General features: G+C 43.7%; 1 protein-coding gene across 4 annotated transcripts in view; it reads left to right on the top strand.

Moving 5' to 3' along the window:
- Positions 1 to 19291, top strand: part of LOC146799096 (sodium/potassium/calcium exchanger 4-like) — a 937744-nt gene that overhangs the window by 829274 nt on the left and 89179 nt on the right. For all 4 annotated transcript variants that reach the window (XM_085628040.1, XM_085628039.1, XM_085628038.1 and 1 more), the window contains one exon: positions 5518 to 5659. In XM_085628040.1, the coding sequence (XP_085484166.1) occupies positions 5518 to 5659 (142 nt within the window). The remainder of the gene's footprint in view (positions 1 to 5517; positions 5660 to 19291) is intronic.

The following is a 19291-nucleotide window of genomic DNA, read 5'->3' as shown; positions in this document are numbered from 1 at the left end:
GTTGGGTTGAAAGTCCGTTTTAGGTGGACGTGGTCTGTGAGGTTCTATCGGGAGCTTTGTGTATTTCTTGTCCGGTTTTCCCGGGATGCTTTTATTGGTCTTTTCTGAGTCTCTTAAAGGGGGTCTTCCCTGGGCCCTCGCATAAGACGTAGCCATCTCAATGGCATGTTCAAGCGTTAAACCGGCATGTTGTCTTAGCCAGCGTTGTGTCCCATAAGGCAACGCTTCCAAAAACTGTTCCAGATATATTTTATTCATCACATCTTCCATATTACCTTCCTGCGGCTTGAGCCATAGGTCGGCAGCTGCCTTTAGTTTATAGAAAAGCGTCTTTGGAATGTCACTTGGTGTGCCGCGTTCTTGGCGGAATTTAAGTCTATGGGTCTCTTCATCTACCCCTAGTCGGTCAAGTATATACTGTTTCACCAGAGCATAACCAGAGGTACCGTCTTTATTTATCATTTGATACGCAGCTTGCGCCTCCCCAGTTAAAAGAGGGGCAAGGTAAAAAGGCCATCTCTCACCGGGCCAACTGCTGGCCCTAGCGGCCCTTTCGAAATTCAAAAAGAAAGCCAAAGGATCATCCCCAGGAGCGAATTTCTGCAGAGGGACAACCGTTCCTGGGAGAGGGGCACTTGTTCTCCCTTGTCCTAGTACTGCGATGAGTTGGTTTTGACCTTCCGCCAACTTCAATAGGCTATTGGCTTGATTTTGTATGGCAGTGGTGAAGGTTGTGCGATCTGCTTCTGCCTGAGTGGAGGTTTGTCCTATTGCCCATTCGAGCTTCTCCTGGCCGTCCTTCATTTGTTGAATGAGGTGTTCCATCTTGTATCAGAGGATGGTTGTCGCACCTCCTATCTGGCTCGCCACTTGTAAGAAGGGGTGGGGGTCTCAATCCCTTATAATATATGGACCCAGGGTCAGTAGTAATTTCAAAAGGATATGAGCCTTTATTAACACCAGTCAAGCTCAAAACAAAATGTAGTACGAACATCCAAGGGGCAGTCTTTAATGGCGTCTTTGCGTAGCCTGGTCCGGTAGCTTCTCCTTTCCTGTCAGGGACGCTTCCGGGGGTAGTGCGACTGGGATCCCGATGTGTCTCTCCAACAAATAAAGAAAAGAATCGTGGGTTATGTACAGTCCGGGACTTCCGGAGAAGAAAGAGGGGGGGGAGGGAAAGTGACGGGATCACCAGGGAACCGTTACCACAAACAATAATCCTCTTGTGTAGGGGAGGTGCGCTGATTGTGACAAAAAGAAACCACCCAACTGTCCTGCGACCACCGTCACCCACCCCTACCTATTCCCTCCCCGTGGGAAGACAAGCCCTCGTAACCTGGCCCGTACCTTGTGGTGCCACACTTCTCCTGAAGTGTGGCGGGGCGGAGAGTGGTCTCGTTGGCCTCCCAGCTTTCTCTCCTCATGGGACGACGCGACCTCTGGCTCTCCTCTCGGCTCCTCCTGCGGCGGCAGTTCCTCGGCTACTTCCTCCTTCTGGATGTCGAAGACCTTGGCAAACGCTCGGGACGGCTGTTCCTCTCCTGTCTGCGTCGTCGTATCTGCTTACGGACGCCAGGCTATGAACTTCCCCGAGACATTCAATTGGTTAACGGGCTGTGACGTCAGAGGCGGGGTTCCCTCCTCCGGGAAAGTCCGCTCCGTCTTAAAGGGGCCATGTCCATCCTGCAGTCGGGGTGGAAACGAACACGGATTAAAGTCCCCACCCGGCTCGTGACAGGCAGGGACCCCCTGACAGTATTATTATAAAATAACAATCTTATTTAACCAAGAAATAGCAGAAACGTGGATGAGAAGTAATCCAGCAACCCTTGGTGTCCTTCTTTAAGAAAGGTGTTGTAAACCCCAGCATTTCAGACTATGACCGTTAATCAAGTATTTACCGATCTGACCATCCATTCCAAATTCAGAAGGTCCGTTCTCAGTTTAACATGGGGCCCAGCTTTCTAATCCTCTGATGACTGCAATTGTGCACTGATGCACTGCTAGACCTCATGCAAATTGCAACTACCTGTTGGCTTTAGCAGGATCAGATACAGCTGGGTCGATCAGTGAAGTCCAGGGCTCAATAACTCCCATTCTTTGCAATCTACTCGAACAGCATGTACCAACTGCCTCTTAAAGAAGAACCTATGTAGAATCTCTTCCGGATGAACAGGGCCTGTTGATGATGCATGTCTGTCTTCAGTCAGAATACTGACCCAAGTCTGAGCTGGTTATCCATTCCCATAGACCCACTCCCTCCAATTCAAAACTACTCTCTATAGAGCGTAAAGAGCAAGGAGAGGAGCGGTCTTTGACTTCATAACCAAGCCAATAGGAGGTGGGAGAGTAACACAACTATTTAAAGTCTAATTTCTAGATGATTTAAAATTGAAAGTCTGACCAGCTGCCTAACTGCTCTCTTCCTGATGTGTCTAGGTGATTCCTTAAGGGGTCTATGTCCTGCGTCAATGATGTCACAAGTTGAGGGACATGGGCAGTGTAGTGCCTGGAGTTTCCACATGGTTGGCCATCACTTCAGTCAATCACCTTCGCACCCAGCCAGACAAACCTGATAACATTTCAAAAATATTTGAAAAGCTGCATTTTGAGGCTGAAATTGTCCTTGACTAACCCTTTAAACCTTTTATCAATTCACAGACACCTTATACCTTTTAACACAGAAATGAATTTCTATTTAGATTGACATACATTTATTGGCTCCTGTTAAACCATTAATACATAAATCTACATTGTACTCATCATAGATCCAACCAGGACTGCTCCGATAGCTAAACATAATATTCCAATTAGTGTTCAATCTGTCTAACGACTGATGAAGGAACAACTAACAAACATCTAGGTGATGGATTACCCTAGTAAAGTACATTTGAACAGTGTCTACAATGTTGGTGAGGAATGCCTATTTTACAAGTTTTCACAGTGATGCAGCTATACACATATTGCCTCCTTTTCAATAGTGTCACAGCACTGTACATATTTACCAGCTCCCATAATGCCACCGTAATCCAATATTTACACATTTTCCGCTCTATTAGCTTACCCCAGCTCAGCTGTGTCAGCACTGCTACCTAAATGGGCCAATGGGAGCATGCATACAAATCGATCACTATCCTGATATCATTCACATCAGTGACTGAGCCACTGCACCCACGTGTCCTCTCATTCCATAGGAAGGCATTCAAGCAAATGAGAGCAATTCTTACAGAGCTGTCTCTACATTTTCCTGGAAAAACAGCCGTGAATGGATAAGGTTGGCTTATTAGGTATAGCATTAGCCAATACCTTTTTGAGTCTACTAAAATAATATGTATAATATACATACTAAAAAGGACTTTCAGTCACCTTCTTCACCCATTGGTTTGTTGTTTTGTCATTTCAATGTTTCTTCTGCCCACTACAGCATGGGGCAATGAGTCAGCCGACTTAAGTCTCTGGTTGACGTCTCTTCGAGTGACTGCATTTTGCTCTTTTACAAGGTGCATATCCACACAGAAGGAGTTCCCTTTAGTCCCAGTGTTTCCTGATGTTATCGTAGGACATGTTTAAAGTGAGCACAGAGAATATTGCAGCTTGATCAGTGTCTGTCTCCTTCAAATGTTGTTGTGTATTCCTTTTGAAGTGGACTGCTGATATTTCACAGGATTCCATATTGTTTTCCTGGACTCAGATTCACCAGTGGTTTTTTGAAAACTTTGCCCAGGAGGAAAACCAAACTTTATGGTGTTTAATTCACAGCATACATTACAGTTTTATTTAAACGTGGGTGGGGTGTAATCTGGGTTCTAGTAACCAATATTTTATACAGTGAAGCCTCTTTCCTTCCTTATTTCCATCTTCTTTCTTCCCTTCTTTCTTTCCATTTTTCTTTCCTTTTTTCTTTCCTTCCTTTTTCCTCTTTCTTTTTTCTGTCTTTCTTTCTTGCCTTCATTCATTTATTCTTAACTTCTTACTTTCGTTCTTGCCTTTCCTTTTTTCTTGTATCGGTTTTGTCTTCTTTTCTTTCGTTTCCAAATTTTTTACCTTTTTTCTTTTTTTATCCACTCATTCTTTTTTCTTTTTCCTTCTTTTTGCCTTCTTTCAATCATTCTTTTCTACCTACTTTCTTTTTTCTTTCCTTCTTTCTTGTTTGCCTTCATTCCTTTTTCTTTCCTTCTTTTGTTTCCTTTTTGCATCTTTATTTCTTGCCTTCTTTTTTCTTTTTCCCTTTTCTTTCTTTCCGTCTTTTTTGCCTTCTTTCTTTTTGTCTTTTTTCTTTCCTTCTTTTTTACCTTCTTTCTTTCCTTTTGTTCTTTTTTGCTTTCTTTCTGTGATTCTTTCTTTTTTGCCTTCTTTCCTTTGTTATTTCTTTTCGCCTTCTTTCCTTTTTTCTTTCTTTTTGCCTTATTTCCTTCTTTCTTTCAGTTATGCCTTCTTTCATTCTTTTATTCATTTTTCTTTGTTTCTTTTTACCTTCTTTGCTTTTTTCTTTCTTTTGTTCTTTCTCTCTTTCCTTCTTTTTTCTCTTTCTTCCTTCCTTCTTTTCCTCCCTCCCTTCATTCCTTCTTTATTTTGCCTTCTTTCCATTTTCTTTCCTTCTTTCATACTTTCATAACCTCTTTCCTTTCCTTATTTTGTCCGATCTTTCATTTCCTATTTTCTAATTTATTTAATTTGTTTGGCCTTCTTCCCTCTTTCCTTCCTTTTTCACTTTCTTTGTTCCATTGTTGCCACCTTCCCTTCCTGCCTTTCTTTTTCCCTTCCTTCCTTCCTTTTTTGCCCTTTTTCATTCTTTTTTGTCTGCCTTCCTTTCTTTTTTTTCTTGCCTTCTTTCTCAAAGGTGAGGCTAGTAGCCAATGCCAGACAGATGACTTTTTTTTAGTTCTGTGTTAGCCAAGACCTTTTGATTTTGTTAAAAGTATGTATAACATAGTTACTTATAGGAATTTTCAGCCAGGTTTCATCCATTAGTCCAGTTATCGACATACTTCATTAAGGTATGCTGCCCTTTCACAAGGAGCAAATCCATGCACAAGGAGTTCTCTTTAAGGCCGGGTGTACCATGGTAATGTGCACTTTTCTGAGACCAGTAAAAGACTTTTGCATTTAGCCATTGTTTTTTTTTTAATTTAATGAAAGCCGAACATCTTCCGGAACAATAAAGTTTTGCAAAGTCCATGACAAAACAAAACAAAACAAGAATTGTCAAATTGCTGGAGGCCAACGCCAGATCTATTGGCTTTTTCCAATGCTTGTTTTTACATTTGCTGGCCTGCCATTCTTGCATTGCACCTCTTTTCTCTGTGACTAAACTTTTCTTTATTTTTCACAACTGATTTTATTGGGGTTAGTCAGTCATTACTTTGAATATTTCCAAGACTCTGCAAAGAAACAGATACCCCCCATCTTTTTTGGGGCAATGTATCGATCAGCTAATGAGACGGGAAGGAAAGGGCGAGTGGGTGCAGTTAGGTAAGACTGACCTCGTGGACTGACTTTACACTCGCCTCTTTGCAGCCTCTCCATTCTGCCTCCAATGGGATCATCCCCAGCTCAGATGGGAAACTGGAGACTTTTGAAAATGAAAAGGTGTATGTGGATAAAAGCGACCTCCAGGAAGAACCTGAGTCAAGCCATCTGTCTCCCTGTTCAGTACCAGGTGAGCCACCATCATGTAAAGGGGTGGCAAGCAGTGGTACCTATTACTGCCTGCCAACATTCCTCACTACATGAACTGCAGGACAAGAGCCAAAGCCAGTAATAGCACAAGTTCATGTCAACCAAAAACAATATATGGCAATAAATGGGCAGAGAAGCAGATGCATCTACCACAGACTTACAGAGGATTGGGGACATTGCATCACTCTAGTACTCTAGACAACACTACCAATCACATCCATACAGACGACATGTACATCTAGAATTGCTGCATGTGTTGTATTACTACTTTTTATAAGATTGTAGTGAGTTAACGTGTAAATAAGAGTTATGTTTCTGTTGTAGTGGTTACCTAATTAATCCATGGTGTATTCGTATGGAAATTACATCTTTTAGAAGATCAGAAATGAGTGTCATTAACTATAGCAGTAATTTAGGGTAGGCAGTAAATAATGATCTACTTGAAGATTATTTTGTTTATGAGAAATTAGCAGAGTATTGGTGCCATTGGATGATGTTATCAGTGACGTCATCAGTGATGTCATTTAAGGTGTCGTTAGTCACATCCTCAATAACGTGATTTAACATGTCATGGGTGAGATCATAAGCAGTGCATTACATGAATGTGAGTTATGGTTAGCTTAGCAAACCATAACTGGTAGATTTCAGTGACTTTTAGGTTTTGTTTTCAACCATATCTTCATTTTAATCTTTGGCTTTTAGTGAATTTGCTATTTAATCATATTATGCATGCTGCAGTATCTTGCACTTCATTTTCATTTTACTGCTACCCTCCATTGTGCACTGACTTCTGCCGTGCACTGTTGGGATTGGCCAAAGGCCCTGAGCACAATCTGCTGGCTCTAGCCCCAACCCACTGTGCAGAGTAGGGCTTGGCCGAAGAGCCTGGCCAATCAGGCCCTGCAACCCCTGCTCCGAAAGGCCAAAGGCCAGGTGCTACGACTAACATAGCTCAGGAAGCTTACTCCCACAGTACATGGCCGTCTGCAGTGCACAGGGGCGCTTGAGCGTATGCCAGGCCCTGCCCACAACTACCGCATTGTAGTGCAAAAGCCCAAGTGCAGCTTTTATTAACTAAGCACAGCTATAGTGCACCTTTTTCTTATCGTTTTTTGCTGGATTCAAGACTCTGTGCAGTTTAGGATTCACACATCCAGCACATGATTCAGGAATCCCACTTTGTAGGAAATGGCCATGATTAGTGTTTCTTACCCCTCAATTTCTGCGCTATCTGTTGTGCTGGCATTGAATCTCTATGCACTTCAACCTTGTTAAACAGGAGCAAAGTGCCTGTGCTCCCCTTTAAACATGGTTACATTGGCTTATTGCTGATTCACATATTAAACTTACCCACAAGTTACTTGTAAATATTGGAGAAAATGCACCCAGGGCCTGAAAGTTAAATCACAAATGTGGCCTGTAGTACCTATTGTGGCATCCACAGAGTGACCCTGTAAAACATGACTTAAGACTTACCATGTGTAGTCTGACTACAGTAGCCTAAAAACTGCTGTTGAACCTGTCAAATTAGCCCTTTCCCACAGGCTGGGAACCTTGCTTTTAAATATTAGTAAGTTACCCCTAAGTATACCCTGTTGCCCACAAGGTAGGATGTCTGCAATTTGGCAGGGTATGCCCAGATGTGGGTCCCTTGCTCACTTTGCCACTGGATTCAAGTTAGTTAAACCAATAATGGGGTAACCCAGTATCCCTCAGAACCTGGGCAGTAAGTTATAAGGTAAACAGTGGTTCCGTTGGGTGAAAAAATTACTTTACACATTGGGCATAATCAAGCGTTATTCAGAAAATATACAATATTCTATTGAAAGCAACACACAAGACAGTTCATATGTCAATTCTTTATATATCAATTACGTCATTCATATATGTATGCTTCAGTATTTCATGAAAGGCCGTCAAGCAATAGTGTAATAATACTTAGGATGCCAGGCTTCACGCCTACCGGTGCCATCAGACGACATCCTAGTGGTTTTACTAGCCTGGCCGAACCTAGCGAAACTTGCCCTGATAAATATTTACTCCAGGCCAGTGGGAGCTTCGCGTGAATCTCCCACTATAGAGGAGCTTTCAGTATATTTAGCGGAAATGCCAAGAGACATTCCTTACATAGTGGGAGGGGATTTAAATTCCCATTTCGAGCCGCTGGTCGGCCTCGTAGAGGGATTTCCCATGGAAGAAGAGTCCAGGTGGTCAGTACCCTCTGTTGTAGCACCTTCCCCAAAGGCATGGACGCCTGTGGCACTGCAGATTACTGCCCTTACCCTAAAGCATGGAATTAGAGCCTGTAATGGACGTACTAAGTCTGATGTACCAAGCAAAACCACGTACAACAGAGTGGGAAGAGAGTCCCGCTTGGACTATGCCCTTGTACAGATAGTGAACTGGTCTTCTATCTTGGACTTTAGGGTGATGGAGAGACTGGATAGTGATCATAACACCCTTGAACTCGATCTTAGCCATCCTGGGCTAGAGGCCTCCATAACAACCATGGAGGAGTTCAAACCTGAACTCCTATTAGATAATAACAGGAGAAGAATCAGGTGGGATAAACTAGCTACGAGCCAAGCGAAACTTTCGAAGCTCTACGCAGGTTTAATCCCTATTTTGGAAAAAGTGGGAGATCTAGCCAACCATGTGGGCAATAAAGACCACCATGAGAAATTACATCAGGCTCATGAGGACCTTATAAAGGGAGCGGCCTCCGAGCTTTTTAGCAGGGTCCAGAATCAGAGGAGGACCCAGCAACATAAGTCCTTATGGTACAATGCAGCCTGCAGGAAGGCAAAGGGAGAACTCCTCAGAAGCATCAATGAGGGAACAGGCAGAGAGAAGCTGCGAGAAAGTAGACGGGCTTATAAAAAACTGGTCACCCATGCTAAAACCGAATGGGAGGAGAACCAGTGGGAGGAGCTCACCACTTCCCTCGCAATAAGAGACCACCGAATGTTTTGGAGAGTAGTAAACGGGGGGTCGGGGAACCTCCATTCGGCAATATAGCCAAATATTGCAGCAGGGGTGTGGCAGGCACACTTCCAGTCTCTCTACAGTTCTGAGCTGGGAGAAACTAAGATTGACATCGGTACTGGATTGGCAGAGTATGGCGGGGATTCGATAACAGTGGGGGAGGTGAAGGTAGCATTAATAGGACTTAAAGGTGGAAAGGCGCCAGGATTGGATGGCCTGCCCGGGGACCTGTTCAAGCAGGAGCCCGATGTTTGGGCCCCCTATCTGGCCGCTGTGTTTAATGGAGTTTTGCATGGCATGGAAATTCCGAGTACTTGGCTGGGGGCAGAGGTGGTTCCTATATTTAAAAAGGGCTCGCCCCTGCTCCCAGCCAACTATAGACCAATCAGTTTAATTGACGTGTCACAGAAGCTGTTTGGCAGGATACTGCTGAATCGGCTTCAGGACTGGGTGGAGGAAACGGGCGCCCTCAGTCCGTACCAGGCGGGATTTAGAAAGGGAGTTTCTACAGTGGATCAGGTTTTTCGTCTGAACGTTATCTATTGGAGGGCAGCAATATTGGAAGGTGGTAGTTTATACACCATATTTGTGGACCTGAGGGCCGCCTTTGACCTCGTGCCCAGAGGGAAACTCTGGAGTGTTCTGGCTGAGATGGGGGTCCCCCCAGATATCCTGATAATTTTAAAGAGATTGCACCATAATAACTATGCCCGGGTCAGGTGCGGGAAACTTGGGGAATTAACGGACAGATTCCCCGTTGACAGGGGGGTTAGACAGGGCTGTGTATTTGCACCGACCCTGTTCTGCCTCTTCGTCAACGGGGTAATCGCCCATCTCAATGGAACTGAATACACTGACGCCCCAAAATTGAATGGCAGCTGGGTGCCTGCAATCATGTTTGCAGATGACACCCTGCTGCTGTCCAAAACCCCTATGGGGATACAGAGGATCCTTGATTCTTTTGTGGGTTTCTGCACTGATAGGGGGTTAGAAATCAATGCTACCAAAACCAAGTTTATGGTCCTGAACCCAACCCCAAGATCACGCCCGAACCCTCTACTGGGAGCATCACGTTTAGAGAGAGTCTCCACCTTTGAATATCTAGGTGTAACGTTGAATGAAACCATGTCTTGGGGAACTCACCAGACTAGGGTTAATCTTAAATTAGTGCAGACCACTGGCGGCATTGCTCGGTTGATGAAAAGCTCCACATATCGACCGCTGGGGCCGCTCATCCAGATATACAAGGCACAGGCTAGAGGAGCTCTGATGTATGGGGCGGAACTGTGGGGTCATACAGCTTCCTGCAGCTTGTCTATAACTGAGAACAACTTCATTAGACAGATAGTAGCACTCCCGTCCAGCACCCCGCTCCTCCCTCTGAGGATGGACCTGGGGCTGAGACCAATAGCAGATGAACTAGGTCTCAGACCCATAGTCTTCTGGCGAAGGCTATGGAGCAGTGAAGAACTTTCTTCTTATAGGGCGGAACTGAGGGAGTTTCTAACCCACCCTAAAGCTCTACAGATCCTGTGGATAAAATATATAAAAAAGTCCTGTATGGGACTGGGGCTCCCCGACCTGTGGTCGGATCCAGCTAACGCCTCACTAAGGATCCCACGAAGAGCTTTGGTCAATGCTTACCACGAGCAGAAATTATCTATGGCCCTAGACTGCAAGGATGAGGGGTCATTAACATTTGTATTTGCGCAAAGCAAGGACTCATACCGGCTGGAGAGGGTTCTGGACGCTATGTCTCCTGTGTTGGCCAGGAAGCTATTTCTCCAATGGAGATATGGCACATTGCCTCTGCGATCTTACACCTGCCTCTGGTCAACACCGCCATCTACCAAGCTATGTCCGGCATGTGTGGGAGCCGAGGAAAGCGATCTGCATGTGGTCTTGTTTTGTCCAACTTACAAGGCCGCCAGTAAATATTGGCTCCTACCACTCATTAGAAACCTTGGTTTTAGGGAGTACCTCCCGGTGTATAGAATTTTAAAAACTGATGTTTCAGGTCCAATTGTGTTTGCACTAGCCAAATTTCTTACTAATGTCTGGTATATTCGTACCCGTATTTTAAAGTCGCAGGCTCCCACCTAATTTTAAGTTAAAATTTTAATTGTATGGCCTTTTATTTGATGTGTTTCCTGATTATTTTTCCTTGATGGTTTTATATGTTTCATATGTGTTTCTTTTGTATATCTTTTATGGTCAAATTGGCCGAAATAAAGATTAAAAAAAAAATAAAAAAAAATAATACAAGTGACACAGTGAATAATAAGTGCTCGGTGACAGTGTGCGTGATATGTACAGTAGTTTAAAATCGAGAATATTCGAAAGTGGCCAGGGGGTTCAATAGTAAGGCTGCGTAATGGAAGAGTTCCTTTTTTGGTGCAGATTCTATGCAAAGGTCCTGTGGAAATATGGATTTTTCTGGTCAGTTATGTCCCCTATCTTGGACCCCAACGGTTCTATGTGCATGTTACAAGTACATGTATGTTCCCTCCAGTTCCAGTTATGAAGACGCAAATACATGTGCGTCCACCGTTAACATGTCCTCTGTTGATCCGCCATGAATGGGCCGGATATTCCATTCCTAAGTACGAAAGGCCACCGCCTTTATATGGTTCACTTATGCCATTTTACAGTCCAGGCAAGTAGGCCCTGATTCTGTCATCAAGCTTTTCTTGCTTTCTGTCTCTGAAGCTCCAGTCCAAGCCTGCATCTGTGACCATGAACTTTGTCTCATTCCCTGCGCGACTCACGAAGCCTGACATCAGCTTGCTGCCTGCCAAGAACTGTATTTCACCTTCAAAATTATCTGCTCCGATTCCTGCCCAATGCATTCCTGTCTAGTAGCTTAAGTAAACATTCTGCCAGCTACCGAGCAAAGGCCCGGTTTCTCTGTCTTCATGCAAGTAATTCATAGCCCTGTTACTATGGAAGACTCCTGCCCTCGCATCTAGTGTAGACACTTAGACGCTTGTACACGCACTAACATTCAGTATAGTCAGTATAGAATAAGATTCTACTCTGAGAGACCTCTCTTTTGGATAACACAGTTCTTTAAACATAGGATGTTAGATATGATTTGGGATTAGGTTGACTTGACCCTCCAGACTTCTGTCGCCACATGTAGAGCTAAATGTCAAGTCCCCTTCACCCCCTAGTTGCACGTCAATCACACGTCATGCTGCTGTGCGCGCATCTCTGCCAAGTATTTCTGCTGACATTGCGAAATTCTTTCATGTAACCACCCTCTTATGACATCACATCTGATGACGTTCTTTAAACACACCCAGTTACGCCTATCTTTGCCACGTATGAATATATTATCTCCACTATCAATTGTTACGCCTCTTGTATTGGCCTCACTGTAATGCCTATTGTATAAAAGTAATTGATTGTCAATAACGTATGTACTTCACTTCCTGAACCTTCGTGGTGATGGAACTTGGAGCAACCGATTATAATCGACCATTGGAATAAAGCCCATTCCGAACCTCTAATACCACGGATTCTGCCTCTTATTTACTGAACTATTTTTATTATGTTTCTGTATCAAATTAAGTCCCGGTAATTAAATTATTTACCACATGAATGGCGCCCGAACAGGGACACTTTCTCATCTCACGCGCCGGCGGTGCGTTGCAGGCCCGGTCTCCTGCCACAGCTGGACGGACAATAACGCGTACCAGCAGGATTTCCTGTATCTCCCTCCGGTCAAGCGGGGGCGACTGAGACTGCGATCAACACCCAGACGAGGCGGTGAGAAGTGCGAAGTATCCCGACCAGAGCCTAGCTGAGAGAGCAAGATCCGAGGTATACAGAGGCCCACCAGTTTCCGAAGTCCCAAGTCAAGTCCGGTTTCCGAAGTGTTCAAATCGAGTCCAGTCCGGTTCAAGTTCAGTTCAGTTTCCGAGGCCTTCCGTTTCCGAGCTACCCGGTGAGTACCATTACTGGGGAGGCGTTCTGACGTGCACATAGGTTGTGCCGGTCAAGACGGATTTGGGTACACAAATCCGGTCTGCACTGTTTCAACAGTGTATCTGTACTGTTTAGCAGTATATCTAGTATGTCAAGTATATAAATTCAGAATAATTCAGTTAAAGTCGAGTATTATGTTCAGTGATTAAGTTTTTTCTTAAATCATCATCATCATTGTTGCTCAGTTAAAATGTTAAATGTTAAATGTTTTAAGTACGTTCTGTATATTGTGGTGTGAATGACTGTTCATTATTGTGATTACTGTATTAAGTTTGTTCAAAATCAAGTATCAGATCAGTTTTCAATATGCCGCTCTTTTCAAAATTAAGACAGATCACGACTAGAAAAGGGGTACTCGAAGAAGCCGTTCCTATTCCTCCTAGGGACACTCCAGGGTACTTCATGTATCATAAACACGGCCTAGACGCTATTTTATTTCTTGATTTATGGGTAGACTACACTAAGGAATTACCAGAAAGTCAGAGGTGGCCCGCAGCTGGGACCTGGGATGCAGAGTGCATCGTGAAAGTAGAGGAAGAATTATGGAAAAAGAAAGCTAGACAATCACAGAAGGACGCCATTGAATTATGGCGTAAAGAATCGTATAGACGCACAGAAAAAGCACGTAGACAGGAAGAGAAGAGTAAAGAGAATTCAAATAAAGTTCAAGAAAATCTATTAATTGAAGAAGGTACACGAGTAAAATCAGAACAAGTAGACAGACAAAGACATGCCCTTATGAAGGGTATGTATCCCCTTCTGGCCGAAGGATTACCTAAGGCTACTGCGGGGATACCAAAAGACTTGCCAATCCCATTATTTCCAATAAAAGTACATCCTAAGGGGCATCCTAGAACCGCAGAAGATGTTTTTCTTTCCTCATACTTAGATGACGCAGCTCCCGAGTATGCTAATCCCGCCCCGCATAGACCGCCTGCCAGGGATATTCAACGCCAAGATCCAGTACCCGTATCTCTACAGCAACAAGTTCTGACACAAGTTCCGGCAAGCACATCTGTTTCCCCATCTGTTCCTACAGCTACTTCTATAGCTGTGTCCACACCTATAGTTGCTGTATCACGTTCTACGAATCCTTTCACGCCCGATACTCCAGACGGGGCTACCGGAGGTGCTACCAATATTTTTTCTACGCCACCCAGAATAAATAAACTTACCTTTCACGAGTCAGCACATCCACGTACCCCCAAACTCATAAATGCCCGTACGCTTAAGGAACTTCTTATAGATTGTAGATATGACCCTGTGCCCGGCAAAGAGGACGAAATGATCATGGCATCATTACGTATCAGACGAGCCGCAGTGTATTTAGGGAAGTTACCAGGAATGGCTGCGCATCTAGATAATATATACCATTTTGTCCAAACAGGGTGAGATTCAGAATGTATTAACAGAGCTATGGAATACCAGAAAGTGGAAATACAGGGGGAACTGTTACGTTTCCTTATAAATTGTGTGATCAGAAATCAAGACCGACCGGGGGTAGACCCGGAAGTAATGCAAATTCTTACCAGATGGAGTCAGAATATATCAGAAGGGAAACATGATAAGCAAAACTGTATAATAGCCATGTGCAGAAAGATCCGTAAAGAAATAGAACGTCTACACGAAGAAAGATTAGCGGTAGATCAGTTTGAACAAAACGAGGAGGAGGAATGATCAGGACTACCCATAGGACAGTCAGAAACCATAGCCTATGTAGGTAGAGGGAGATCTTGTAATAGTACCAGATGTTTTACTGATCCGATACGTCCGATATGTCCAGATAATAACAGGAATTTCCAAACACCTATAATAAATATAAGGTCCCCCGAGCATTCGTTCCAAGCCGCTGACAAATTACTGCGAGAACGAAGGGGTTATCATTTTCTCGATTCTATGGATGAACAAGAATTAGCCAGGTCAGCCGTTCATTGGGTTGACAGTCCCGGAAAATATGGTGATGATACAGTAGCACACACATTTTTGAACCTCACCCCAGATGAACAGCGCTTAGCTGGGATTTATATGATTCAACAACTTCTGATACAATATAAAAGCCAACATTCAGATCCTGGTCCCTTACCTGATATATTGACTGAATTACTCACGAATAGATGGAAAGGTTCAGGTACTAAGTTAATTAAGGAAATACTAGAATCCAGAAGGCAATACATTCTTTTTGTATGTCCAGAACATGTTTCATTGCCCATCAAGGAAAGACCGATGTATTACATGGACAGACAGAATCCCTTACGAGAAGTACACCCAATAAAGGGCGAAGACAATCAGTTTAAACGTGTATATGTATATACGCCCATATCGAAAATAGAATTGTTAGAAATGAAGAAAGTGGTACCCAGTCATGACAAAGACCCAGCGGGTTTCCACCGAAAAATTAAAGACATGTTACTCATGGGAGAGTATACCTATCCCGACATTATGACAATATTGAAGGTATTAATGCCTGCTGGCATTTATGAAAAACTCAAGGAAAAAGAGTGGGAGGTAGGAGACCAAAAGATAGATTGGACAGCATTAGAAGCAGAAGAAAAGGCCCGAACTGCAGGTTCGGGGCTTGGGGACAAAACTAAAGCATTACCAGGTTTATTAGTACAGGTACTGCCACGTTTATTAACTACGAAAAAGGAAGACTGGGGTGCAATTTCAGCCTGTAAACAAAAGCAAGATGAAGACACTAGTGATTTCTATGCCCGATTCGAAAAATGTTTTGGTATAAATAGTGGTATAAAAGCAAGTAGCGAGTCATACCCACATCTGTTTGTGACAAAATTAGTTGAAAATTCTTTGCCCCAAGTGAAGAATAGAGTATTAAAATTCGAGAGTACATGGCAAGGTAATACCCCATCACAAATGTTACAAATGTTACAGTACCATTACAATAGAATTAGAGAAGAACAAGAACATGAACAGAGACGCATGAAAGACACGAAAATGAAAATGCTAGTCTCTCAGACAGTTCCAGCTGAAGGACATAAAAAGGGTACGACACATTCCGGTGATACAACAGGACCTGTAAAAGGGACATGCAATTACTGTAAAAGGCCAGGTCATTACGTACACGATTGTCCAGTTTTAAAACATAATATCGCCATAGGTAATACAAAAGAAAGACCACGGCCACCCAGACAGGATCAGAATGAACAAGGAGCTCCGCAACATGCACAAGCCATGCCAGCTCCACCACAGTCTATACAGTTTGTGCCAGCTGCACCAGCGCTGCCTGCTGCTGCCACACAAACCACGACACGACAACTGTACCAGACCGCACAGTATGACTATCCTGATTATCAACGATACGCATGAAACAGCCTAGAGAGGGAAGTTGACTTACCCCTTATTGAGGTCCCTGTAGATCAAGAAGGACCTTATGTACATAGTGAATTATTAGGCCAAGATAGGACATTTTTACTCGATACAGGGGCAAGTCGAACAACCATAAAACGTAGTGAAGTTCCAGGGGCACCCCTCTCAGGCTCACAGAATATATCCCTTGGTTTTTCAGGAAAACCTATTGTTAATGAAGTGTCACAGCCTCTTCCACTCACGATAGGACCTTTGACCCGAACTACAGATTTATTGCTTACTAAATCATGTCCAGAAAACTTGTTAGGAATAAAAACACTGAAAGCTCTAGGAGCTATAATATGTTGTTCTCCGGAAGGAGTAAGATTGTTTTTACGTGATTTTAAAGGTCATTATGTGTCTAGAGACATGGATCCCCGACTGCAGACTTTACCTACACATCTATGGGCACAAGGCCCTACTGATGTTGGTTGCATGAACATTACACCATATCGAGTCACACTAAAAGCAGGAGTGGTACTACCACGAATGCGACAATACAAGTTACCACCAGATGCTGTAGTGGCTTTACTGCAAATCATTGACGAACTTATCGGCCAAGGAGTGGTTGTGGAGACCGACTCCAATGTATGTAATTCACCGATAATTCCGATTCTTAAACGAACAGACCCGAAGGCTCCCCCAGTATATCGATTGGTTATTGATCTGCGCGAATTAAATAAATGTATTGTACCACAATACCCCGTAGTTCCAGACATTTCTTCATTATTGACAGCTATTGATTCCGAAGCAACATTCTTTACTGTAATTGATCTCAAAAACGCCTTTTTCAGCGTCCCAATAGATCCGGAAAGCCAATATTTGTTCGGATTTAGTTTAAATGGACGTAGCTTTAAATTCACACGCGCACCTCAAGGATTTACAGAAAGCCCCAGCATCTATAGCCAAGCACTGAAACGAGAACTCGACAGTATCCACTTGCCAGTTAACACTGCTTTGCTTCAATATGTCGATGATCTGCTGATCACCGCCCGAAGCGAACCTGAATGTGAAAAAGCATCACTGACGGTTTTACAATTTCTAGCCGAAAAGGGGCACAAGGTGTCCCCTTCTAAGCTGCAATTCTGTGTCCAGCGAGTTATTTACCTTGGTCACTCGCTGTCCAAGGAGGGAAGGCAGCTTACACCCGACCGCATTCAGTTAATAGCTAACATGCCAATACCCAAGACACAAAAGGAGGTGCGGGCTTTCATAGGCCTCACTTCATATTGTAGACAGTGGATCCCTCAGTATGCATTTCTAGCAAAACCACTCATTCAGTTGACAACACAGGAGGCAGCCACATCGACTGTTCTCCCTTGGACTCAGGAACATACACAAGCTTTTGAAAGCTTAAAGAAAGCTCTATGCCAAGCACCTGTTTTAGCAACACCATGTTACAGAAAACATTTTACACTCTTTGTTACAGAACGAGAAGGTACTGCCTTGTCAGTACTCACACAGGAACAAGCAGGATCACACAAACCGTGTGCTTATTTTTCTAGTACATTAGATCCCGTAGCTCAGGCTCTGCCTGCGTGCCTGAAATCAGTGGCAGCGACAGCTTTAGCAATCAGACAAAGCGATGCTATAGTGTTAGGACATCCGTTGACAGTACAAGTACCACACGCAGTAGAGGTTCTTGTGAATCGAACGCAAACACAACACTTGACTATAGCACGACTTACAGGTTACGAACTAACATTGTTTCAGCCACATATAGAAATCAGACGTTGTAACACATTGAATCCTGCCACACTTTTACCTATAATCGGAACAGACCCACTAGCCCATGACTGTATTGATGTTATTACAATCACGACGAAACCCAGACAAGACTTGACAGATGTCCCATTGTCAGACCCAGATCTGACGTTGTATGTAGATGGTTCATGTATGAGAGCAGGTACAGGAGAGTTAGTGGCCGCTTACGCAGTCACAACAGACACTGAAATTATTGAAACAAATTGCATAAATACCTTGTCCGCTCAAGCAGCAGAGCTCGTCGCTCTGACACAAGCCTGTATTCAAGCCACAAATAAAAAAGTCAACATATACACTGATTCACGTTATGCATTCGGAGTTGTACATGACTTCGGCGTGCTGTGGCGAGAGAGAGGTTATTTAACTTCTCACGGTGCCCACATTCAGCACGGACCCCTCATTCATGCCTTATTAGATGCAATACATTTACCCATTGCAATATCGATTATGAAATGCAAAGCACATACGAAAGTTACTGATATCATTTCTCAAGGCAATGATTTAGCTGACAGAACAGCTAAACGGACTGCTCAAACTCAAACATCCGACATGACAAAGACAATAGTCCTGACGCCAACACATTGTATGACGGTTAAAGATCCTACTCTTGACGTAATTGATATACAGACACATGCTACACCAGACGAAATAAGGAAATGGACTGAGTTAGGAGGGATCCAAACAGATCAAGGATGGATGACGAAGGAAAAATCTGTGTGGTTCCTTCCTGATTCAATGGTCCAAGTCATTATTAACACTGTCCATAGTCCAGCGCATCTAGGAGAGAAAGCTATGCTAGACAGCATTCAACATATTTGGTTCAACAAGCATTTACGAGCAGCAGCGAAACAAAAAGTTCGTACCTGTATGATCTGTTGTCAGTTCAACCCAGGAAAAAGCATTCCCGTAGAGCAGGGTGGATTTCAGCCTCCTGATCACCCTTTTGAAGTCCTCCAGATGGATTATATCCAGATGGAACGATGTCGAGGATTCAAATATGTTCTCGTAGTTGTTTGTGCTCTTTCCCGTTGGACGGAGGCATACCCGGTTTCAGATTACACTGCCCCGACTACTGCCAAACAGTTGGTTCGAGAATTCTTCCCACGATACGGTTTACCACGTGTTGTTCACTCAGATAACGGCCAGCCGTTCTCCTCCGAATTAATGAAACACGTTTCACTTTTGCTAGGATATCAGTGGAAGTTTCATTGTGTCCGACACCCCGAGGCAGCAGGTCTCGTGGAACGACATAATCAAACTTTGAAAATCAGATTGTCCAAAATATGCAGGGAGAAAGGTGTCGACTGGGTAGTAGCATTACCAGTTGCACTCTTTTACATGAGAATGGTAGCACACTCTCGAACAGGGCTATCCCCGTATGAAGTGATCTTCGGCAGACCACCAAATATGTGGGGGACGCCTATACCACGTAAAATAACTGATGTTGACTGTAATATGCTGACAGATTATTTGGCTTCCTTGATGTCTGCACTACAATCTTGTCGTTCAC

This window comes from Triturus cristatus, chromosome 9 (genome assembly GCF_964204655.1).
Source record: "Triturus cristatus chromosome 9, aTriCri1.1, whole genome shotgun sequence".
In the NCBI taxonomy this organism is placed as follows: domain Eukaryota; kingdom Metazoa; phylum Chordata; class Amphibia; order Caudata; family Salamandridae; genus Triturus; species Triturus cristatus.
The sequence above is the reverse complement of the archived record's forward strand: the minus strand, read 5'-3'. Positions and strand labels throughout refer to the sequence as shown.